This window comes from Cygnus olor, chromosome 8 (assembly GCF_009769625.2).
Source record: "Cygnus olor isolate bCygOlo1 chromosome 8, bCygOlo1.pri.v2, whole genome shotgun sequence".
In the NCBI taxonomy this organism is placed as follows: domain Eukaryota; kingdom Metazoa; phylum Chordata; class Aves; order Anseriformes; family Anatidae; genus Cygnus; species Cygnus olor.
In genome coordinates, this window is record NC_049176.1 from 31,057,617 (window position 1) to 31,082,939 (window position 25,323).

Here is a 25,323-nt window from a genome sequence, read left to right on the forward strand (position 1 = left end):
AGTATGTATTCTTGTTGCTTAGCAATTGTGTGCGCTCTCAACATAACGAAGACCAGTCTTTGATGAGCAGTTACATGCTTGAAAATGTTGCTTTCCACCTATATTAGTTATTCCAGTAAGAGATATGAAAGTCCTCTGCAGTCCTAGGTGCTTTGGTGCATTAGGAAGGTTGTATGAAAAATCATCCAACTGCACTTAAACTTGAAAATCCCTTAACTTCCTTTGTTCTTGCAAGCTGTTTCTTTTTCCTGCCATAGCTACCAGGCCCTTCTTTAATCACCTGTTCTGCCTCCACAACTCTTTCTTTGTATTACTGGTCACTTTTCTGATGATCTGGAATTACTTGTTTCTCCTGGACTGCTGACCCTACTGCACGGTGATCTGTAAGGACAGGCAAGTTGTTGCCTTGCTGTGTTGCAGGAATGCTGCAGGAGGTCGGGCACGAGTGAGATGCCGGTTGCCCGTTTTTGTCTGTATACAAGGGGAACTTCAGAAAACTGGTCCTTGTGCCTGGTAACCTCTGCAGGTGTTTGGTGCCGTACGTGTCCCTTGTTTGCTGGTGCTGACTGTAACCTCAGAAAGCACTGTCCTTTTTCAGAATTACCGCCAAGTTTATTCTGATACCAAGCTTGCATGCCAGTTAGTTCAAGTCTCTTGATGTTCTTCTTTTCACCTCTTCTTGGCTTATCCCGGAGCAAAGCAGCGTGTCTTGACAGGACTCCAGTACTACAGATAGGTAGAGACTGTGTAGCCGTCGGCTGCATGCAGCGTGCGCGCAACGGCAGAAGCAGGCAGCAGGAGGGACGGCAGCCCAAACGGAGAGCTGCTCTGCAGCCTGGCTCAGGTAGCCACTCGATCCCACTGCTGCCGAGGTCTGGGAGATGTTTAGTAGAAGACATACGCCATGCCCGTGGTCAGCCTGCAAAATACTCGCCGGTTATGTATCAAGCACCTCGCACCCTAGACCTCAGCTTGGAGAAGCACCCGTGTTCTGGCTGCCCAAAGCAGGGTGGCACTTTGGCTTTTCATTCTTTGTGCTTCCACAAGGGAGATGTGGGCTTGCTTCTCCCCATGCCCTCCTTTCCCATCTTCCTAGCTTAATGTTTCTTGTTTTTCTTCCCTCCATCAACAGCCTTAGTGCATCATCTTACCACAGCATCCTCGATGGGCTGTGGGGTTGACACCTCATTACTAATTTATGGTGTCCAAATAATGAGAAGCGCTCCCTTAATGGACGCTGCTTGTGAAACAGCTCTGAATTCTGGTAGGGAAAGTACGTGTGCAGTACGAGGAGCATGCCATTGTACAGCATGCTTTATTGCAGAGCGCTTTTAAAGGGTGGGCTCCCCATTTTTCTCCTTGCCATTTGAATAGCTTTATGAAAAGGCACAGAAATACTGTTTCTCTAATATAAGATGTATTCGCACAAAACCCCTCCAATATCTCATTTTGCTTCCTGGTGAGTTAGAAAATTATTTTTTTCCTGTCTGGAATTCCAGATTCTAAGCATTTGCATGGATTTTATTTATCATTCAGCATAGCTTTCAAGCTTCCCTTTGTCTTTCACTGGCTGTCAGTACAGTCGAGATGAAGAATAACAGATCACAGTCTGACACGTCATAATTCCTAAAGCATTAAACGTTCCTGTTCTGCTACTGTGTGAGCCTCTAAGCATCAGATAGCACTGTAATTTCCAGTATCCTTAGGTTAGGCTCAGGGAGATCTTTGTACTTATGTTTTATTTGTTTTAATAACTGTGTATTGCATAGTGGCAAGGGTGGGCAAAATGTCTGGTAACCCTATAGTCTGAGCTGTACAGGGAAGCTCTACAGAGAGAGCCTTTTGCTTGATGCCGAGGAAGGCATGCTAATGTTTTTGCAAAGGCATGTGAATGTTTTTGCAAGATGTTTGTGGATAGGACTGAAAAGACCACTGGAACTGATGGTGATTTGCTGTGTAATTGATACCTATAGCATGCAGTCAACCTCCTGCGTGCAGATCGGAGCACTTTCACCTTAGTCTGCCTGGATATTCTCTTTCCTTTCTCCTCCTCCTTTAAAAAGAATTACTGTATTTATGTTTAGAGGGTCACCTCCTTCTGGCCAGTTAAAAAGATGCTCTGCCACTCTCTGTAGTGTTTTCGTACTGTAATCATCTTGTCTTTAACTTCCTTGCATGTTTGTGTTTTTTTTTTCCTTACAAGTGTGGAAGTTGTTTTTGTGGTGTTTATGTGCAGAACAGATTTTTTGTTTGTTTCTAAATAGCGATATGGCTTAAGTTATTATTAATTAATATGCATTGTCCTTGCAGGGAAGTGCCAGGTCCCCCACCCTTCAGCGTTTCCCTCTGCTCGCCGTGTGCTGGTGTTTGGTGGTGGGCTTGGGCTGTGCGGTGCCTGGCACTGATTTTGCCCCTTGACCGCAGGTAGGATCCCACAATACCAAAGCAGGCTGCTTCGGCAGCCCTCAGCTTCATCTGTGGAGCGTGCATCCTCACAGTCTTTGTTCTTGCAGAATATCATTTGTTGCTTCCCCCGCCCTTTGCCCCCCCATCAGACCTTTTCTGGGTGGCTCACCCCAGGCGCCGTGCGCATCTCTTGGTGCCAGCGCTGCCCCCCGTTGGAGCTGTGATCCTGGGCTCGCTCCCGATGTGCCTGGGGTGCACTCGCCGTGCCCAGGAACAATGTCACGGGCTTTAACATTTCATGAGAATCCGACACGCTCACAGCACAAGACGGAGCCGAGCAGAGTCCAGTTGTCAAAATAATATCGAGCCAATAAGCACGTCATGGGTGGAGCTACTGCGGTATGGCTAAAACTAATTCTGAATGAAGACCTTTTTGTTAAACACCCTGGGCCTGAATGAATCGGGTTACTTGGCTGGTGATCGATTTGGGAATCCCTTTATTTTATTAGCATCCACCCCAAAACCCAGCGTTTTTCTGTTGTTTAAGAAGCCAAAGCGTTCTGTGAGAGGGATTGATCAGGAGAGGGTCCTTATGAATTTTTCATGAGCTGGTGCGCTCAGCTGAATGAATGCAGCGAGTGTCGGTGTGTAGCTTGCAGACAGCCCCATCCACAAGGAGGCTGCTGACACAGAAACACTTTGGCGCATTTTCAGAGGGAGAGCTGGGCTGATAAAGGCTTTTCTGACAGCGCTGGCTTATCGTCCTTCGATTTATGCTGCTGTTGCTCTAGGCAGCCTTTGCATTTGGAACCCAGCCTTGTGAATGAGTGGGATAAGCTTTGCCGATTTATCAGCATTTTTAATCTGCGGCAATGCCTGAATGATGTGTTTTTGTTATGGTTTCTGAATGGTGAGAGCTCACACAACGTCTAAGCTATGACAGCAAAAGATTCTTCCAGGGAACTTGCTACTCCGGAGTCGGAGATTTACATAAGGACTTTCAAAGAACAAATGCATTTAGAACTTGAGCTTCCCAAGCTGCCTGGAAACAGACCTACATCTCCGAAAATTTCTCCTCGCAGCTCACCGAGGAACTCTCCATGCTTTTTCAGAAAGTTGCTTGTGAATAAAAGCATCCGTCAGCGTCGGCGCTTTACGGTGGCACATACGTGGTAAGATCTGCTGGGTATTGGGACGGGTTTACAAAACAATGTATGTAGCTGTGTTTCCAACTGGAAAACACACTGAGATTCATTCACAGCACTTGCTGCAAGTGTTAAATGAATAGAGCAGAAGGCAGCCAAAGTATGTATAATGCAGTGCCTCTACGATTGTCATTCAGCTTCTGTTCTCCAGAATAAATCCAGCCCATTATTCATGTGCGCGGTGGCTAATCTCCGCTGAACAAAGACGGCAGCCAGTAACTTTCCCGGGCGTTATGTTGCTGTTGGTGGTAGACTGTACGAATTGATTTCAGATCCTTCAAGCTATGTTTTTGCTTTGCGCCCGTCAGCTCTGACTGCAGATGACAGTACAGCATAGACCAGGCTGTGTGGGCAGGGGACTCCCAGGGTTAGATTATGGCGAGGGCTTTAACTTCGCGATGCGTGACTTTTGACAGTTTTTGCTGGCGTCAAACATCCTTTCAGCCATTTTCATAGAAGCTCCAGCTAAAAGCTTTCCCTTCCCTTCTAATTGCTAACCCCGAGTCCATTTGCATGCTGTTACAGGTGATTGTGAGCTGCCTCTGACTCTCACTCCCACTGGTTAAACCGTGTCATAAGCAGTAACCAAAATACATGACTCGAGGAAAACCAGTGAGAACTGCATTGGTTCATTTCCTAAATTTGCTCTATATGCCTTGTGCAGCCCACTTTTTAAATTCCAGAACTCTCTAAAATATGCACTAGTTGACTGTGAGGATTAAACCAGAAAACTTTCAGTAACCTGAGGATTTTTAAACCAGCCATGTTAATTACCTTCCTATTCCATAGATTGGATCAGAGGAGGGAGGACGAGGCTATCCCACTTAGATCTGTGTGGGCCAGATGTTTTAGGGTATCTGAAATACCCATTGCTGTCAGTTACTTTTGTAAATAGGGTGTTGTTTTAAAATGGTTTGAGTCATGCTAAAACCTTTCAAAGCTGTAATTCATTCTGTAATTTAGTAAAAAGTGAATTACTAAAACTCTGATACTTTCACAGAATGTATTAATAGCTCTTACAGTTGTGCTGTTAAACAGTAAGAAAAACAGGAGGGAAAAAAAATGAACTTTGATATCAGGGAGTTGCACTGAGTAATACTGGGATAACTGATTGTTATTTGTTTGTTTGTTTTGTTTTGTTTTCAAATACAGTTTGAAATGCGTTTGAGATGTGGCAGCCTTCAATTCAAGTCATAATTCTGGAATCACACAGACTTTCTGCTTTTCTGTCCAGGCAGTAATAACAGCTACCCAGACTGCTACATGCTGCAATGGTTTCAGCGTAGCGCTGTAGTTGGTTATAGGCAGCAGTGTTTAGGTCTGTGCGCATGAATTCCTCGAACATCTGTCATATCTCTCAGCATTGTAGCAGTGGGGTGCTGTTCCTCTTACCCCCACCAACACGCTTTGAGAAAGGCGTGCTGTGGAAAAGCAGCACTGCTGGGAATGAGTCGAGCAGAATGTGGCCAGCCTGGGTACCTGTGTTGCCCGATGAAATCAGCGTGTGTGTACATACAGACATACACTACAGATGTAGCTGATGGCCTCTGCTTGGAGTGGGAGTATTCTGGGTTTGTTTTTAATGGAAGAGTGGAAGGTTCTCGTGCTCTTCCGTTTTTTTAAGATTTTAAAATCAGGAGCTTATGAATTGCACATACATGTTTTAACCTTAGATAAGAAGTAAACCACTGTCAAAATAATAAAAGTCACCCTTGCAAGGAAAGGTTTCCAAAATGTACGAGTGCGTGTACTTGTGTAACACAGTCAAGACAGACAGCCGATCCAGACATATCGTCAGTTTGGTTTAGGATGTTATAAAACAGGAGGGAACTTAAAGTATTTAATTGTGATATAACGTCTCATTAGGAAGTCTGTATAGCTATGTTGCATGTGTGCTGTGAGCAGGACTTTCAGCGACGTAACCGTATTTGCTTATTAGTTGTAAATCTGCTGTGCAGTGCATGAAAACATTCATCACCTGTGCTGAACAGAGATGCCGTTTATGTAAGGTGTTCTTTTGTGTTGAGCTGGGGTGGAGTGTCTGGGTAGGAGAGGAATTGCCTCAGGAGTAAACGTACAAGAAATACAAACTACACAATAATAAAAAGGCAGTTAATCCACGCTGTTGAAAATCATGTAATCTATAGTCTCCATAGCCTTGTAAACAGGAAACTTCTGCAGTTTGGGGATTAGTGACACAGTAAATTATGATCTTTCACCACCTTTATCCTGACTGCTAATGTCAGTACTTGATGAATCTTCTGTTCGTTCCTCTATGCCCTTCATTTTCAGTTTCCTGTCTTCCCTTGCTCTGTTCCTTTGCTTATTAATTAATTGTCTTTTCTAGGCATTTTCTTTCCTATTTAACTAAATGCATTTCAGCTTTTTTCTCCTGATTATGTTGATGAGATCTCTGTCATCACCAGTCTTCTCCAATGTCCAATCATCAGATCTTACCCAAAAAGAAAGAAAAAAAAGATTTTTAATTTTTTCATTTTTTTTAAACAAGACCATTATTCAAATGCTTCTATATTCTAAATCTTTCTTCTCCCTCAGGATCCAGTTCTCATGACAGTACATATGACAGTACATTACCAACATGTCAACATAGTGGCCTTCAAACATCTGTCAAGTTGATCCCTGCCTGCCTGAAACCCCTTCCATAGTTTGCCATGGCTGGTGTTGCAGGGTCCAGTCTTTAAATACCTCATTCGTGTAAGCTAACAGTACAAGAACTGTTAAGCCTTCACTCTTTTTCCTCCACCAGAATCCACAGGTCTCGTTCTTACTTTCTTACATCCATCATTTTTGCCTTGGAGATCTTGAAAGCCTGCATCCTCTTCCTTCCTTAACGTTGCCTCCACTGGTATCACTTGCGTTAGCTGGGATCTGGGGAGGAAAAGAGCAGGCAGTAGCTGATGTGAACTGATACGCGGCACTAGCCATCTGCATGTCGAACACGCAGTGCTGCCTGGTTGCAGAGTTTGCTCTGCAGTTTCTGGAGTGAGGAAAGCATCTCCAGAAGCCAAGGAGAAGTGCTCGGTCTGCGGCACTTTCTCGTGTGAGCCAGCACTAACGCAGAAACGTCACCTTCCCTACCCACTGCTCACGGACTGTCCTGCGGCGTCCTGCCCTTAGCCCAAGCACTTTCAAAACAATAGTTCTAAAACCAGCTTTTATTTTCTTCAGATCTGCCATCTTACTTTCATCAGTACTGCTACTATCACCGTGATTACACCCAAAGCATAATCCTTCTCAGCAATGTCTTGCAAGATCCGGCAAGATCCAGCAACGTCTTCTAAAAGACAGTAGCTATTTTCTAGTGTGCTCTACTGCTTATAATAGGGTTTTGTTTAAATATTTATTTCAAGTTTATTTATACTTCTTCAATAATATTTATACAATCTAGACCACTTGGTTTCATAACATATAGTCAGTCATCAGCAATGTTGTGTGATGAGCACTCGCTTTTTAATGAACTGATTTCTTGGAATACAATGTTTATTGTCTTTTATCTAAGACTTGTGTTTTTGTGTTGTTGTTTTTTTTTTTCCAAATTAATTCATATTTATCTTTCATCATTTTGGTAAGTTTAAGCCTGCTTTTTCTTTATAGTTGTTATCTATTATATAAAGAAAATACAGGGTAGAACAGAAATGGTATACTAGGACATTTTGCTCTGTTTTTTCTTTTGGTTATCCTTCAATGCAATTGAAATACCTACACATATTTGCTTTTTTAAACTATGCTGTAAAATTTAAATCATATGCTAGCCTTAATTTTTTGAAAACATGATCTGTTTTCATTACAAAATAAAATTCTGTGATGGAATTTACTAAGTTAAATAGTATGGCACAATCCAGTCAGAGGGGTAGCATTTGAATTTTTTCCAAGCCTGGTGAATAACAACTGATCAGTTTAATGACTTGGAGCTGCACGACATGCTGTCAGCACATCAGAGCCATCAAATGATGTCACGTTTTGTTTTGCTTTCTGATCGTTGTGCTTCTAGAACCAAATACTAAAGACTTACCTAGTGGCAACCAACACTGCAGCAGTGCTTCAGAAAATTCTGGGTTTGGAGACTATCTGTATACTTGAAATTGCTGAGGATAACAGGCAGGTTTATGAGATCCATCGCTTTCTCCAGTCATTTGGTCACAGACTGGTTTGGGTTGCAAGGGACCTCAAAGCCTACCCAAATCACCCTTCCCACCACCCCAGGCTGCCCCCAGCCCCATCCAGCCTGGCCTTGGGCTCTGTCAGGGATGGGGCACCCACAACTCCTTGAGGCAGCCTGGGACAGGGCCTCACCGTCCTCAGGGTGAAGGATTTCTGCCTTATATCACGTCGTGGTGGCATGTACAAGTTGCAGGAGAGACGAGGGAGGGAACTCCTGCAGTGGAGTGGATCTGCTGGAAGCAGCTGCTCCATGCCGGGGTCCCTTTTGGCACCCAGTCTGCCCACGGCCAGCCGCGGTGTGGCAGCCTCTGCCTTGCTGTGGCACCCCACACACCCGTGCCTCTGACCCGAGGTCCCCGCCAGCTCCATCAGGTGCTCGTGCTCGGGATGGAGTCGCAGCACGGCCTTTCGGAGCAGTGAGGTGCAGGCCTGCTTCGTGGGCCTCACCTGCCCGAGTCCCGCTCGGACCGTGAGACTGGCAGGGCCGCCTTAGGGATTCGCTTCTGGTTTTGAGGCGAAGCTGGTCTCTCATAGCCCGTCTCCCTCTGATAAGATTTTGGATGCGTTTCAACTTTGCTGTATACATAGCAGGATGCGTTTCCTTAATTCCGGCGTTGAATAACATGCTTGCCTTAGCTTCTGTGAACAAATCTGGTTTTGTTTTTCACTGGATATTGATGTGATTTCAAGTTTGTTTTTCTTCTTTTGGAGAAATAGGGTGGTTGTCTTGCTTTCTCTTGCTCACTGGTATTGGACAAACTATGTTGCTCAGTTGTCTATTGAAACTCTTCGGAGAAACAAACTGAAGTGGGTAGGGAAAAGGAAGGGGAAAAACAGAAGGTTCCTTTTTTTTTTCTCTGCTGAATACATTCCTCCATGTGAGTTGAGCAACCTCAACAAGGTAGCAGGAAAGGTTCCAAGGGACATGAAAGTAAGGAGGGAAGAGCTCACTAAACAGCAGAATTAAGCACGCACAAAAACAACAAAACCAGCAGCATAATCTTTAAATCTGTCCCGTCTGCACGTATTGCTCCTAAACCCTGCCTACAGCCACAGAGGACAGGAAGGAGAAGCTTCCTTCATTCCCCCACCTTTTATGTGGGAAAACAAACTTTTAACTCGGTGTCAAAAACATAATTACCAGCTGTTAAAGATTCAAGCAAAGTACAAGAGATTATGATATTAATGATAATTTGATTTTGATGAGCTCAGCTATTCCTCTGGGAGGGAGATAGAAAGAGTGGATCCGTTCAGAGAGGAATAACCAGGCTTAGGTATATCTGTCTGTCCTGCATCCGTACCTCCACCTCCTCCCCTTCTCAAATGGAAGAGCGGGACTCAGTGGAAGATGCCTGATTTTAAAGTTTTAGGTGTCTATGGATTCACGGAAAATGATGATTTATATCATATTTGCCCCTTCCTGGATGGTTTTTGGTACTTTGTGAAGCTTTGTTAACAAAATCTGAAATTTTACATGTAAAGCAGATAAAATGGGTGCCTTTATAAAAGCCTCTTCTGACCCTGTGGATATGAGTCCCAGAGGTATTCCCTATCTTAATTAAAAAAAAAAAAAAATCTATTTCTGGCAGTTTTGATGCCTGACTTACACTGGAGTGCCTGACTTAGAGCGGTGGTGGCTGAGACCTGCAGAACCACGCAGAGAATCCAAGAGCAGCAACTCGCACGCACAGGCTCTGCTACTCAGTCAGTGTTTTCTGTGCTAAAATGGTTTCTTAACAAAGTTCTACAGTTGAATTTAGCTTTGTTGAAAGCTATGTTGATATGTGAAACTTATTATTGTGATAGCATCTACAGATTTATATTTGCACTATACGTTTCCAGGAAGCGGGGTTTGCTTCTTACGTGTTTGAGTTGGTTGCCAGTACAGACTGATAAAGCACGAATGTGTCTGCCACATAATTTATGCAGTGTAGATTAGCTTCACTGCAGAGCTATATGTTCTCTGGTTCTTCACTGTTTTTTTTTTTTTATCTTTTTCAGCTTTTTTGTTTCTGAATAACCACAGCTAGCTCTCCAAAATGATGTCTGTGTTTTACTTGTATTACCTTGCATCATCTTATGAGAACATCCCATCGATTCCAGCACGGTGGCAGGTTTCTGTGCCACCCAGCGCAAGTTTGTAGGTTCTTCTGTCCTGGTCACACAGCACAAGGCTTTTGCAGTAGTCAGAAGGGCAACGATCTTGGCGGAGGTGAATTAAAGCGGTATCACAGAAAATGCTCTGCTTAGTCTGTGACAGGCATCTTTGCAAACATAGATTTGGAGACGTAGAAAGAGGAGAACAGATTCAGGAAGTTACAACATGAAAATCACAGTTGTTCTCGGTTTCCTACTGAGGACACGAATGAGTACGAGATACAGAAGTAAATCAGAACGCTGAACTTTTACCAAGCACCATGAGATACTGTATAAGACGAAATTGTTTGCATCCATGTTGTTCACTCCACCTTACAGTTCACTTCTTGCTTTTTCTACTGTACTGTCTGGTCTGACAGAAAATATGGTGCTTTATCAACCAGTAGGTAGCTTTGCTTGACACATGCTAGTTTGCTGTAGCATAATATAAGGCTATAACTGATAGTAAGTAATAGGCATTTGTGTAACACTCTGACTTAGTGACACAAGCGGAATGCTAGGGTAAAACAAGGAGACTGGTTACAAGAGCAGCTGATGATGTTTTGGGGTGAAGCACTGTCACAGCTGCCCATATAAAAATATTCATATGAAATATGGTTTTATTTTTCCAAGAAATACAAGCAAAGCTTGAGTCTGATAAACCTCTACCACTGGGAAGCACTGAAAGAAAAATCAATTTTAAATTTTTCAAAGTTTTTTTGTTCTCAACTCTACAGATAGATATTGCTGAGGGGCAGGTCAGGCATTAAATAACACCAGAATAAGACTGTGGAAAATCAGCAATGAATTATACCATTTATTTTCTTTTTATGGTAAAAAAAAAAACCAACTGTTTTTTGTTGGACAAAACACTTGATTGGCCTGCTGGGTGTGGGGAGCGAGGGGCTGGAGGTGCAGGATGGCCGGCAGGGCCCACCAGGCCCTGGGCCCAGAGCTCCCCTCCTGCGGCCTTGCTGTCCTGGGCACAGGGCGGCTGGGGACATGGGTGGTTTTGGTGCCTTGATCGTTTGCTGTTAGGAAGCTGCCTACGATGCTGTCTAGAGCTTGTTTTGCTAGGAAAGGAGAGCTTTTGTGGGTAAGGTTAGGATGCCTGCTCTCACTGGAACTGAACTCGCCTTTCTGTGTTCAGTGGAGCATTGGGTAAAGGCCGCACGCTTTCTTTTGTTGAAGTTGCATTTTATCACAACAGAGCAATTTATTGGAGCTTTCTCCACAAATGCTACGAAGGCAAAACATCTGCACGGCAGTTAATGGACCTAGATGTGAACCGTTTTTATCAGTTTGTGTGGAATCAATCTGTACCCATGTGGTGCAAGGGCTCTTGTAGCACTTCCAGCAGCTCCACGTGTCCAGCATTAGGTAGCTCGGTTACTGCTACGATGATGATTTCTCATTCCAAGTTGTGTACAGTAAATGATGCATCTTAATGCAGACGTCAAAAAAGGAAAGTCTTTTTTCTGAATGAAAATGTACAGCAGGTAGATTTTTCCTTATATACTGAATAATTTCCATTGCACTGCATTGCCTGTTTGTCTTGATAATGAAGCCTGTATGTAACTTCTTGGATTCCATCTTATTGATTTCTGACGTAGCTAGCTGTCTAGACATTGGAATGGAAAAGCGAGCGTGTTGTGCCATCTGAAAACATACATTCTGAGAAGAAACATGAGAAATTAATCCCATTTTATCACTAAAAAAAACACAAATCAATTGATGTTTCTCTTAGCTTAGGCACAGCTTTTGCACTGATACAGGTTGTCAAAGTGCATGCAAACACAAAAAAATATTTAACAAATTGCCTCCTTTTATAATATTGGCATGCACTTTTTACCATAGTCTCACAGTATTTACTGTATGTTCTTGAAATGTGCAGAATACAGTCTGTAAATGAACATTTGCTCCCTGCCTTTTCTCTTCAGTATATAAAGAACCATGTAAAGAGCTCTCTGTGTGAATTAGAAACGTTTTCTGCTGCTACTTCATTTTAAAAAGCTTTCATGAACCCTGCTGACATTGTACATATGCAGGTAATAATTGCATAAATGATGGACAACTTCATTAAGTTAGAGGGAAAGTTTTCTTTCATAACAGTAATGTAAAATTAGCTCTTCCATTTTATTGGATTCATTATTACTAAGATAATTGGAGGATCTGAATCTGTACTGAGCCCAGTGTGTTCTGGAGCTTATGCCACAGAAATGAGGTTTAAGGGAACTCAGCATAATTCAGAATTCAGCCCTTGTATTTTCAAGTGTATTTTCAGATCTCTGCTTCTTAGAGTGATAATTCTTAGTCAAATTATGTGTTATGGTTTAAAATTAATTTTATCGTAGGCCTAAGTAAGCATCCAGTTCGGACTGCCATTCTCTCTGTTGGGTGCAATAAACTACAGCATTTCTCTTCTTTAAGCATAGAAGATGGGATGGAGGAAGAAGAGCTACCAAAATGAACAAATTAAAAGTAATTCTCTCATTTATGTATTACTTTATTTCGTATTTTTCTGAGGATGGTGGGGACAGAACAATCAGATGTAACATGAGGAAACTCAAGAAGAGGCTGACAGGGAGCACAGAGCCAAGGCAGAAAGAGAATAAGAGAGGCCGAGGAGCTGGGCAGGAGCTGGGCAGCACACTAATCCTGCAGGCAATTCCCAGATTACTCTGCATCGATTCTAACTGACGCAATCCCTGCCCGTCACTGGCAAGTCAGACTGTCCGTAGGTAGTTACCAGCAGAGCCAGCTGCTGGAATTAGAGACCAGTGCAGCTGGGAGAGGCAAGGCTTTGAAGCACTGACCCTCACTTTTTCCTCAGCCTTCCAAATCTGACCGTCACCTCTGAAATGCTGCCTCTGTGTTCTGGCTTTGGAGGAAGTTTTGTCTGTTTCTCTCAGGTGAGGACCTGATGTTAGTAAGCTACACATTTCTTGCCTCCAGGATCCTTTCATCTGTGAGCAGTTGTGTCTAGTGAATACACTGCCATCCTCCAAGGGGTGTATAATACAGCCATCTACTTTTTAAAAATGCAAGTTTCTGTGAGTGTGCAGGAGCCAGGTGAGGCACAGTTTAGATAGGCCTCAGTGCCAGCTTTCACAATCTTTATTAAATCATCTGTAAGAGATTTGAATGCATTTTTGCCAAAGACTTGCCAACATATACGCAGACTATTACTGTTTAAATGTTGAAGAAAGCAACATGGAGGACTAATTTACCTAGCTAAGAAGGTAAAATCAAGTAGATCCAGATCTTGATGCTATTCAAACAACACTGTAAAACCTAGGTGAAAATAAACCATGTTCACAGCATGGTACACTTCTGTTCCTAGCCCTACCTCATCTTCAAGAGCTAGAATTTTATCCTGAAATATCAAATTGCTGTGAATGTTCGTAGCAGTATCATTTGGTTTTAAGATGCTTAGACAGTGTACTGTCCAAGTGCCCTTCTCTGCCCAGTGCTCTGGATGTATTTCACAATATTGACATTTTCCTATGAATATGCTTAAAAGCACGAAGTTGGTAGTATAATTTTTTTGACTTAGATATCTTTGTCTACGTTGTCATCTCTTGTTGCAGCTTCATAGCCTTAGTTGAGTAGATTTTGCTCATCTGGACGTTTCTATGGGATTCCCTTATCTCCAACCTGGAACGTACTCCTGTTCTTACCAAAGACTGCTCATACTGCAGCTTACACAGAAGCAGAAGCAGCAGCATAATGACCATCAATATGACTACACTGAGTTAGAGCAGTGTTTCCTCTCTGTCATAAAACCAAGCTGTTGTTACACACCACAGATGGAGACACCTCTCTGCTGATGGATAAATGGCATGGCACTCAGCGTGAGAGCCTCATGGTGTCTGTTAATGGCTGAGTGGCTGGGAGTCCCGCTGTAGGAATTCACACACACGTGTGAGATCGGCTGAGGGTCTAATTCCTGGACATTAACAAGTGAGTGCTCATTTAAGAGGCTCTCAGCCCATTTGCCTCATTCTGTCCCCTCTCAAGCAAGTTAGACAGGGAATTGGAATATTTGTGTAAACAGCAGATGAGGCAGATAATCCTAGGGAGGCTCACTTCTGTCAGCATTCAGTTATTATAACGATGAGCTCTTTCACAGTATGTGCAAGGGCTTGATTTCCCAATGGCCATGCAGAGCTCTGAGCATCTTTGTGGTGTGCCCTCTGTGGCGTGCAGTGCCTAGGGATCACCGAGTACTGTGGCTGGAAACCATGTGCTTCCCACCAGTCTGGAGCAGAGGGCTGCAAGCCATCCCATTACACAGGGTGCCGTGCTCTGAAAATGAACTGGGGCTGCTGGTGGTTATTGGAGTATGTGGATAGCATTCTCTATATAAGTATTTCTTTATTGGTTGACTTAAGCAGGAAAGATTTCAAAGCAAATGGTAATGATACATGTCTTAACTATGATCGCTGTAAATTAATGGCATTAAGCAAGCCCCGGTCACCCTTAGCTTTTTGAGGCCTGGGTATTGGTCTGTTTTTAAAATCTCTCTCTTCCCCTGTAGGGAATGTGTCCTTCCAAATCTAGTCAAGGTCTGCATTGTCAAACTGGATCCCTTAACAAACTGTTCTGCTCAGCTGTTGGAGGTCAGAGGTGGGACATGAAAGCAAGTGGCTCTTGCATTGTCCCTCCAGTGTTTGCAGAATGGGTTGCCTCAAGCCGTTGTGGGCTTGCTGCTTACTTTTTCAGCAGCTTGCTGTTAGACTAAACCAACATACATGTTCATTTAACAAACCCATCCTGAGGCCACACGCTGTATTGATAAATTCTTACAGCCCTTTTTGTGTGATACCAAGCTCCTTATGTTCCATATGAAGCTGACAGAAGCTGAAAATGCTGTGTAATTCTCCATCTTAGACGTTGTTTATTTTTGCTTTCAAAGACAGCTGGTAACAAATGATGAATTATGTCCTTATAAAAAATAAAAATCCCCCCCCCCAAAATCAAAAGAAAACAAACAAACAAAAAAAAAACAAAGCCAACCCTCCCCCCCAAGAAAAAGAGAACTCCATTGTTATTTAATTGGTATTTACAAGACAAATATCCTTAAACAGTGTAAAGACTGTATGAGAAATATTTTTTTATAATAATAACCTTTTCAAGAGATCTCTTCACCATCATGTTGGTAATGATGCAAGTGATGACATTGACGTAATAACAAGGAGGGAAAAAAGATGGTACAGGGTGGAGAAGGTAACGCTGGGTGATGCAGACTGAGAATTGCTGTAAAGAGAAACCCACACTTCCTCCAGAAATTATTTTGAAATAAGCTTCTCTTGAATACAATGGCTTGGCAATACCTGTATGGCTAGGGCCTGTAGTCAGCTGCTGTCTTTTCTTCTAACTTAGGGAAGCGTTAAGCAGTCACCTCTATAGGCACAAGGATGTTTTCTCACATTCCCTGCCTACAACAGAGGCACCTCTCTAAATCACCAAGTCCCAGGGCTTTGCCCTGCTTTCAAGAAGAGAGTGAAGACGATCTGCACTACCGTACTTGAAAACTGCCTCCATAAGGGAAAAAAAAAATAAATCGCTAAATGTCAGGCTTTGCTATTTTTACTGCATATCCCAGAAAAAAAGCTGTTGTGTTGCTGTATGCATTCACAATTGCAGCACACTGCATGGCTGCCATGGATGATTATTACCGTTTGTCTCATACTTGTCAGTTGTTACTTTACAATGAAAGAAATTTCTGTAACAAGTTGTGAATGCTTTCTGTTGGTCACCTTTTGTGAACGGAATGTGAATCTTCTTCAGCCGTGCTTGGAAAGCACTGAAGATTTTTTGACAACAGACTGTGTACTTTGGGTTAAATTTTCGTTTTCTGGAATTCTGTAAACAAGGACTCCACACAAGGCTAAGTGAAAAATGTCAGGAGTTTGCTCTGTAGGATAGAAATATTTTCCGATGGGTTGTTTTGTTGTGTTCTGAGCATATTTACATTGTTTGGAATCACATACTATTAACCACTAACAGAATTTGATAGCATACTCCCTTTGTAGTATACTCCCTCAAAATAGCCTCAAGCTGTACTTGAGAAAGGAATTTGGTTTTAATGGTTGGTTAAAATAATTTAGAATGAACTAGAAGGACTTAGTGATGTTAATTCACAAAGTGAAATTTGAAAAATATTATGAATAAGGATCATGGCCCTATTCTGAAATACCAGCTGTGGAAGAATTGACAGGTTCTCCCAGTGGCCTGAGCTGACGGCTCTGCTCCCGTGTCGGAGTATTTCCATCAGCCTCGACCTAGATCGCTCCACCACTCGCTGCCACCTCTGTCGCTTCACCTCTCATCGTTCAGACTCCAGTGTCAGACCAGGCTTTCTGTTAGTTGACTTATTCTCATTTGTAATGTAAGCCCCAAAAGAGCAATCAAATTGAGAAACTGTGCTCCTGCCTCTGTGCAGAAGGGATGGGAGACGGAGCGAGACAACAAGGCAGGAGGTTTTCGAGCACAATACTGAAGGTTGAGCTAGTAACTGCGATAGTGAGTAAGGAAATAAGCAAAAAATAAATAGGACTGAAAACTCATTTAAAGTTGCGTGCATCACGATATAAGGCAGGTATTCAGAAGTCTTGGAGTGATGTCACGTATCGATCATATAAGTCAAAATGTGGAAGACCAGGAGCGTAGTGTTCAGCCCTGAGGCTGTCACTGAGAAGTGACCAGGCATTCAGAACGCTCTCAAGTTGAGAGCAGCTCCCCCAGGTTGGTGACGTGGAACACTCAACCCACGGTTTAAGGCCCAGGCATTCAGTTGCTGGGTTTTCTTTTCCTTCGTGTTTATCGTGCAAACAAATGAGCACTGTATTTCATTGTTAAAAATCTAATTTCTAAGTTGTTAAAGATGAAATTGCTCTCATAAGAAAGGTCTTGGTTAATATCCGATTTCTCTTGCTAGCGTGGCAAAGAAAAACAAATTCTAATTATTTCAAGACTTTAGGGAAAATATTTCCTATGTAATAAACACCGCAGGTTTGCTCATTCAAATGTATTGGGGTGGAAACTGATTTCTTGGTGCAAGAGCAATTGCTCATTGTAGACAAGTGGCAGCAGTCATTGTCAAATCCAAATTTTTTTCTTTGTAAACTGAATGGTCCTGGCTAGGAGTGATACAAACTTGAAATGGCATTGCCTGAGGCAAATAATACCCTGTCTAATGTATTTGATTTTGCAAAGATAACAAGCTGAGTTACATTTCTGCTTTCAGTTATATTAATGGTTCAAGAAAAGGGAAGATAAGAAACTGAAACAGATTATTAAATCTGCCTTTTATTCTAGTATCACTTAAGGTAAAAGCTAGTGATGCCTTAAGGAAATCTTTGGAAAAAAAAAAAGTAGTATTTAGTGCTTTATCAAGAAAAAATAGAATATATAATGTATTTTTGTTAGATTTACAGCTACTGGGCATTTTGGTAGAGCATTTGGTTAAATACCTAATGAATATTTCATAGTCACTAATTTATGAGCCCTGTCATATAGACTAAAAGCCAACTTCCAAGGCCTCAGACAAAGAGAATAAATACATAGCATTTAGCGAAACTCTGACCAAACTGGGAAGTCAGCGGGGTGGGAAGGAGCGCTGTGATACGGCTGTGACCGCGTGAAGGGCATCGGCTCTGGACTGAGAGGGGGGAATGATTTCATTCCAGTGGATTTTTAATTGTCAGTATTAAAATCTCCCACCGAGAGCAGGAAGCCTGTTTTATTGGCAGAAGCACAGCTCCGTGGGCAGAAGCCTTCTGCTGGAAGTGGTCGATGGAGGACCTCTGCACCCGCGCTCTGTAATGCCATGCGATGCTTCTGATGAACTTCTCATCTGATGCCTTTGGATGCTGCACTTCTGCCAGGCTGCTACAGAAATGGGAAACAAAAGAAGAGGCAGGTTTCCCTGATGAGCTTGCAGTCTTAATTAACAAGACTTAACAAAAACAATTACCGCAGACAAAGGTTAAAAAGAGATAAGAGAGATAAAAGTAAATCTCAAACAGGGACAAGAATGCAAGCAGAGACTTTAATGTTCAAGAGTACTTTGCCTCCACCTAGAACAGAAGGCTTTAATACAAATGCTTTTCCAGTGCTGCAAATGGCCTATTTTCATACCACATCTCTTGATCTTACGTTTTCAGAAATTTAAATATCAAAGCCGAATACAGCATTTCAGAGCCTTAAAGAGCAGTTCATGGCAACATATGCTCTTCACCTTTCCAAGTAGACGTGCTTTGAAGGAACTTTGGGTTTAAAGTAATAACAGCAATCTCTAAAATAGCAGTATGTTGCAATTGGAAATAACTTTATTTTTCTCTTTCAGTGTGACCCAAGTGTAAGCAATTATCTGATATTCCCCATTTGACATAAAGGCCCTGGGCTGGGAATCCTGCAGCTGGTAACAATTGAGTGGATATGGCTACTTTAAGGGAGAACTGTTCACAAAAATTACCCGTCATTTCATCTTGGTGAAAAGAAATAGCAATGATCACTTAAAGTTTCAGAGCTGTTTAGTACTCTTCAGTCAGCTTTTTCTTTGGCAGACATCTCCTTCAAGTAACTTCTGTTGATTGTGCTGGCACGATTGTGCTTCTGTGGTCCAATTGTTTTATTCCTCTGTCAGAGGCAGCATAGATGCGTCTTTGTGGTCACCTGGCCTTGCGTAGCGCTTGCCGAATCTGCTGGGATCTGGGAACTGGGCAACTGCAGCAGTGAGTGTTTTGTCATGTTGAAAAATTGATCTTTGCAGCTTCTCGCAGCTGAATTGGATTTGGCTTCATGCACAGAAGTTAAATTGATGTGATAACTATGGCTGGTTTTGTCACCCATAACTCTTGCCTAGAGCAGGATATTAAAAAGGACAAAGGAATTAAAAACAAAACTGCTACTGACTGTGCATTTTTATTTGACTTTCTTAATGTTAGGTGATTGTTGACAGAGATTATTCAAGCAGATTGGGTTTGTGCTATAGTTTAAATTAAGCCATTGTGTTCTTACTTAGCATGCAGAAAAGATCGTTCCAAATTTTGAAAAGGTCACTGCTGTTAATCATTTCAGAAAGGCAATAAAATATTCCAGTAATGACTCAACTGTAAAGAATAACCAAGATTAAAAACTTATTAGCGCTTAATAAATACAAGCGTGGTATAACGGGGCATGCCGAAGAGAAGCTGCCGTGTTCAGATGAAAGACTCTTGGTGAGAGCGTTTGCAGCTGGCAGCTAGTTCTGGTAACTCGCATCGTCAGCCCTTGTGGCAAAGGTATTTTGTACAGCTGAAGAACATAGTCTTGGGGGGCTGCTTGTTTTGAGTTCTTTGGCTTACTGCCAAAATTTAAAAATGAGAGTTTCCTCGTGGGTTAGATTTTAGACTGCTCCGGTCTCGGTGGTGTCTGCTAGCAGGTCGTCGCGGCTGAGTTTGATTCTGATGAGCTGCAGAGCTCCCAGCGACTTTGGTTACGTCTGCAAATCGGGACTCTTCTAATTCTCCAGCTGGGCACCCCAGTCAAGCTTAACGTATTTTCAGGTTTCCTCTGTTGTATAGTTATATTAGTATGTCTTTTGTGCTGCTGGAAATGGCATTCACTTTGGCAAAGCTTGGTAAGGAGGAGGCGGTACAGAGCAAAAGAAGGTACAGGCACCTGTGATTAACAGGAACATAGTGCAATGATTGCAGATCAAGGGTTATTATAAATATATTTTCCAGAAAATAATTTCTTTATAGCAAACTTTTAATATTCCTTATTGAAAAATTGTCACAGGTCTCATAGGAACTAGATCATATTTTCATTCTAAGATTGTTTTATTTTTTATTAGTTTTAGTCTTGAGATATGTTTCAGGATCACAAAGTATTTTTGAAATAATCCGCTAACCTTCTCTACATTGATTTAACATATTTATGTTAAATAGGATGTCTACATACAGTACAAATAAAAGAATTTGCAAGCTATAAAGTAAGTCAGGTTTTTTGTCAGCCAAGCCCCTAATGAGGTCCTTTTTCCCCCCTCATCTCTCCCTGGAAATTTGTGGGTCCTTACTAAAGAGAAGTACCTTTACTTTATGGATGCGCAAACAGAATAGATATTTAAAAATTTAAGGTAATAGTGATTATTTATTGTGTTTTTGGATGTTTACTCCATTTTGCATGTACCTGATCATTATGGAGCATTATATTCCCCACACTTTGCTGCGCTCAGCTTGCTCCATGCTCTCTGGGTCCCTGCATGGGCCCAGCCCAAAGCGTGCCATTACTGGTCCCAGTAACCATCGGAGCAGGGAAGTCCACGGACGAGTGTTCCTGCAGGTCTGGGATAGATGTCCTTGGTGTCAGAGCCTCTGCAGCTTGATGGACTGTTCCTATTGAGTGAATATTAGGGTCCGGAAGCTTCTTTGTATAGTGTAGACCTTTATTCTTCATTTCATCCCATTATTCCTAGCAGTGCTTTTATCTGTTACCACTCTGATATGTTTTTTACTGCTTGTATTAATACCTGGAAACAAATGTTGACAATCAGAGTGACTGTGTTAGCTGTGACATGCCTAAAAGATGAGTGTCTTCTGATTTTAGTCTTCCTTGATATTAATCCCACCGGACCTGTTATGCTTTCCTTATTTCCTTTCAAACCCACATGATTTCTCTGTAGCATACACTGTCACTTTGGGTGTCAGCATTCAGTTTGTTTTTCTAGGCCTATCCCTCTCATACTAGTGTTTACTGATAAGCAAGGGAATTTCTAATGTTTTAGACATATGAACTAAAGAATCCAATTTCATTTGTGTCCTGCTGTTCCTGTATTGCTCACGCTAGTGTGTTTTCCTGTGGACAGTTTGTTTAGCTGAGGTTTTACGCAGCCGTAGCATCTATTTGTTTTGTTCCTGCTTTATCAGTCTGTACTTGCAGAGAGCGTATGAACCTGGAATTCAAGCCGAGGTGGAATATGTTGACTTCACGTTTCTAATCTTGCATTTACTGTTCAGAAACAGAGTGGACATCTTCATATCTTTAAGTATTTTTAAGATGCTGGCTGGCTTATTTAGCTGTTAAAACATTTTTTTCATTCCACTGCAGTAATCCTTTCCTGAACTGGTGGGGCTGAGCTGTTTTGATTGCTGTGACATGTGTGGGCCCCCTGCTGCTCCGCTTGGATTTACGTTGCGTGCAGAAGATTAATCTCTAGGTCATCACATTTAAGTCTTTTGAGGACAGACCAAGAGGAATTTTCTGTGCTGAATGTTTCCGAGTTGCTGTTGATACAGAAGGCCCCTTACAAGCACCCAGGTAGCAGCTCCTACCACGCTCAGAGTCGCTGTACGTGTAGGCCTCGCGGGGCCGAGCCGCCTCGCTTCGTCAGGCCAGCCCCTGCCGCGTTGCTTTGCAGCTCGAGGCATGGAGCTGCAGGACCACCGGCTGCAGGACAGCCCCTGCTGTCTGCCAGGCCCCTTCCACCCTCCTGCTGGGAGAGGAGAAGTCCTGGCACAGGCCGTGCCCAAAGGTGGAGGTCAGGGACACCCCTCTGTGGGTACTGCAGCCACAAGGGCCAACGAGGCCGCTGCTCCCCGTCAGAGCGCTAGTGTTGCTTCCAAGAGGCCAGGCTTGTCCCCAGGGCTGAGACCCACCTCTGCCAGGCACCCAGGGGACCCCAGTGCCCTCCCAGAACATGATTTTTAAGGTTTCAGTAATTAATGCAGAAATTCTGCTGTAGCCGGGGTAAGTCCCCGCGTATGAGAGGCAGCACAGCTCTGGGACACGTGCATCTGCAGGAGCATGTGTTGTGACAACTCCCATATGGTGCCACCTACACGAGGAAATGTAATTTCTGCCTCATCAGCCTTAATCCTTCCTCAGTGAGAAACGTTTAACGTTTTGAAAGGCACTTGGCTATTGACCAGTCTTCCACCACACGCATATATGATATCGTCGCTCCAGGTCTGTCGCATCGCTTCCCGAGTCTGTTGATACCTTTACAGCACTGAAGTCTCTGCTGCTCCCCATACACCATCACTGCAGACGTTTTTCGGGAACGTTTAATCCGCAGTGTGTTGGACAGGGAAAGCTCTGTTATAGGGAAGCTCTGTGGAGATCAGGAATCCATCCTCCTGTGAGCACCTGGGCAGGGCTCGTTCTCTCCTCATCTGGCCCCTTTTCCTACATCGAAGGTTTCGGAGAGCTGTCGCAAAGAGATTATCCTAAAGTACAAATCGGATCTGTAAGAAGAGATTAAATTTACTTTTTTTTTTTTTTTTTTTAAAGCCAAATTCATCCCAGGCTTGTGGAGTTTCTTTTGTTGTTTTTTGGAGGGGACCGTGGGGAGAGAGACACCAGCATTGCAGGGCACCATGCTGTGACTAAAGCAATAGTAGACTAAATCCAGTGCTTATACCAATTGCTGTTTAGGTTCATTTAATATTTTTAATTGGACTTTAGTCCCTTAATAAGCTATCCGTTGTCCTGCAGATCATGCTGTTAAGTAGTGCAGTGTGTATACTTTTTCTCCACTCTCAAAATATCTGTGTATAAAACAGCCAGGGTTTAAACTGCAGTCCCTGACAGAGCACCACTGGAAATTGTGGAGCCAGATTTCATGAGAGTTTTGAAAAACAATTTGCTTTTCAGTATAAGTAGTGCTTCAGTTAATGCATTAACATTTAAGGGCTGAAAATACCAGTGGAATGTCCACATGGAGTAACAGTGAAATTTGTTTCAGTTTTCTTGTCAAAATAAAAGGAAATTTGGCCAGTCCGAAATTGGAGTTGCTGTCTGATTGTGGGGAGTTGATGATCTCTGGTAAAAATGAGGGTGAAAACAGAAAGTTGCACCACAACCCCCAGGTCTGTGTTCTGCTTCCAACACAAATTAACCAAGCTGCGGCATCATTTTGCTGGGATTGTTTTCAGTGCCTGTTGGTATGCTTTTAACAAAACTCAGCAGGAGAGGTAACACGCAGTTTTCACAATGTATTTCATTTGTACTTTTTTATTTCTGACGTTCATAGGCATTCCATAAATTATTTTATGAATTTTAAGTAGTATTTCACTGATGTAAATAATACAAATTGTGGATATAAATGGTTCATTTCTGGTTCAGTGAATGGTCAGGATTTATGTGCATCGAGTACACCTAGTTTGTTGGCCTTCAATCTGAACCGAGGAAAAAGATTTGGTTGAAGTTCTCGTTGGCCTAACCACAATTAGCAATTCCCACCAGGCTCCTGTGTAAATAATTTCACTCTACATGATGAGAAAAGAGGAGAGGATGTGATCACAGTGTATAGGAGACTTCTTGGCTGACTGATCCTGACAGTAATGGAGAGATGAGGAGTATGTCCCCTTTCCCAGGTAGGGTGACTGTCCAGACAGTGGTCCTCATGCCTGCCCTGGGGCCGCAGCATTTACAGGACAGGTTCTGCCCAGGTGAGGAGAGATTTGCCTCCGTGCAGTGCTCCGTGTCGAAGCAGCAGCTGGCCCTGCAGGCTGAAGCTGATGGTGTGTAGCACCTGGGTCGCCCAGCGTCACCTTCTCAGGCCAGGGGAGAAAATGTGATGAATTGTAATGAGCCTCTTTGCCCATCCCAACATGGTGTCGGATTCTGGAAGGAAAGAGTCACAAGAGATATATTTATTTTGTATAAACTTATACATGGATGACTTTTTTTTTCCCTTGAGAAGCATGAATGTTCAGGTGGTTTCTTCATTGCTTTCTTGTGGGAATTTCAGTGCCACTGAATAAGCAACCACAATAACACGTGTGCATGTTGCAGCTTGTTTACTTGAGGAAATATTCCTAACACAAGTTGTGGTTCATTAATCTGTATGCATTTCCTCAACTATAATTGTTAAATTAATTTTAGAATATTTTTAACCAATTTCATGGTTTTGATCTGCGTGTCAGGGCTGTGTATAGACATAAACATTTGAAGAATACTTCCCCTGAAAAGCCTCTACTTTTGTTGAGAAGCGTTAATATTGAATTATTGATATTAGGCCAACAGAGTGGATAGATGCTCTTGCCTACAGCACTGGAAGCATATTGTTCAGTGCATTGTAATCTGTTACAATAATATTCTTTTTCTTGCCATACATATCTCGATCTGGCTGGCTGAGCAATGTTGTTGCTTGTAATCTCTGTATCCAGAAAGGCAAATATAACATTAGAGGAGTCTGGGGAAACATCTCGGGAGGTCAACAAATCACTTGCATTTTCACATGTTGTTTTTATGAGATCTTACGGAATTTTACTGTGAAAAAGTGTGGTAGACAGAGGCAAGGTAAGATATTAATTAAAAAGGTGTCAGGTTCTGTGGTTATTTTTGATCAATGTATGTAGAACAGCAGCAAACCAAAGAGATGCGTTTCTGGCAGTCGTCCTGGTAGTCTGGAGGTGGCTAAATGCAACATAGTCAGGCTGGAAGTCAAGGAACAGCTAACACCTTTCTGCAGGCTCTGAGCACAACGTTCACTGTTTCAGTTCTGAGTAGACTCACAGATGAGAGGGATCCTACCCGGCTTCACGTAGCGAAGTCACAGCTGCAGGATTGCGTCCAGTTCGGGGGCCTCACTTCAAGAGGGAGCACGAGAGAGTCTGGAAGAAAGTGGCAGAAATGATCGTAGTGCAGCAGCCATCACCTGTCGGGAAAGATGGAAAGATTGGTGGTGTTTACTCAAGGGGCAATTACTTTCTTTTAGTTATGTGAAATGTTTCAGGAGGAGGAAACTTTCCTCTATGTCTGCTGCAGATAGGGCAAGAAAGAATTAGCAAGTTCCGCAGCAAGAGAGGTTATCTGGATACGGGCATTCAGAAAGGCTCCCTTAGAGGGATGGCGGGGAGCTGACCTCCATCTGCATTGAAAATAAGCCTGTGAGGGTGTACAATGCAGTGAGAAGGAGGATCATAACAGTCACATTACTGCTTTTACCTGTGTTTCTTCCCTGTTGGTCTTGCAGTTGCCACGTGCTGGTGGATTCATACTCCTTGTAATTAAAGCACATCTCTCCACGCTTCCTGCGAGGGTGTTAAGTCACCTCACATATGTGTCTGGTGTCTGGGACCAGAGGTCAGAGTGGAAAATAACTGCTGGACAGATTGATGGTTACGGTTACGTAAGGCAGCAGGGTCACGCATCCCATCCGAGGCGCCCTGCAGCCGCGCTCCGGTGCTGGTGAGCGTGCCGAGGTGCGCCCCGGGCACCCTGCTGTCCGCAGGTCTGCTGGGCTCCAGGGCGCACCGTCCGAGGCTGCAGGGGGCTCGTTTTGTTTGTTGGGTGGTGTCTTTCCTCTTCTGGTGACCTCTCCGGCCTCCTTTCCCCATCTGCCCTGCTGGAGAAGCCAGGTTCAGCAGCAGCCCTCCACCGGGCAAGTCCCTTCTCCCTG

At 43.1% G+C, this 25,323-nt stretch overlaps 1 protein-coding gene across 4 annotated transcripts in view; it reads left to right on the top strand.

Annotated features, from left to right (window-relative positions):
- Window positions 1-25,323, top strand: part of PDE4B (phosphodiesterase 4B) — a 192,326-nt gene that overhangs the window by 45,929 nt on the left and 121,074 nt on the right. Inside the window, exon 1 of one of the 4 annotated variants that reach the window (XM_040565351.1) lies at window positions 3,080-3,578. The exons of the other annotated variants lie outside the window; for them this stretch is intronic. Coding sequence (XP_040421285.1) covers window positions 3,343-3,578 — 236 coding nt within the window. The 5' untranslated portion in view covers window positions 3,080-3,342. Of the gene's footprint in view, window positions 1-3,079; window positions 3,579-25,323 lie in introns of those variants that run through there. 4 annotated transcript variants of the gene reach the window in all.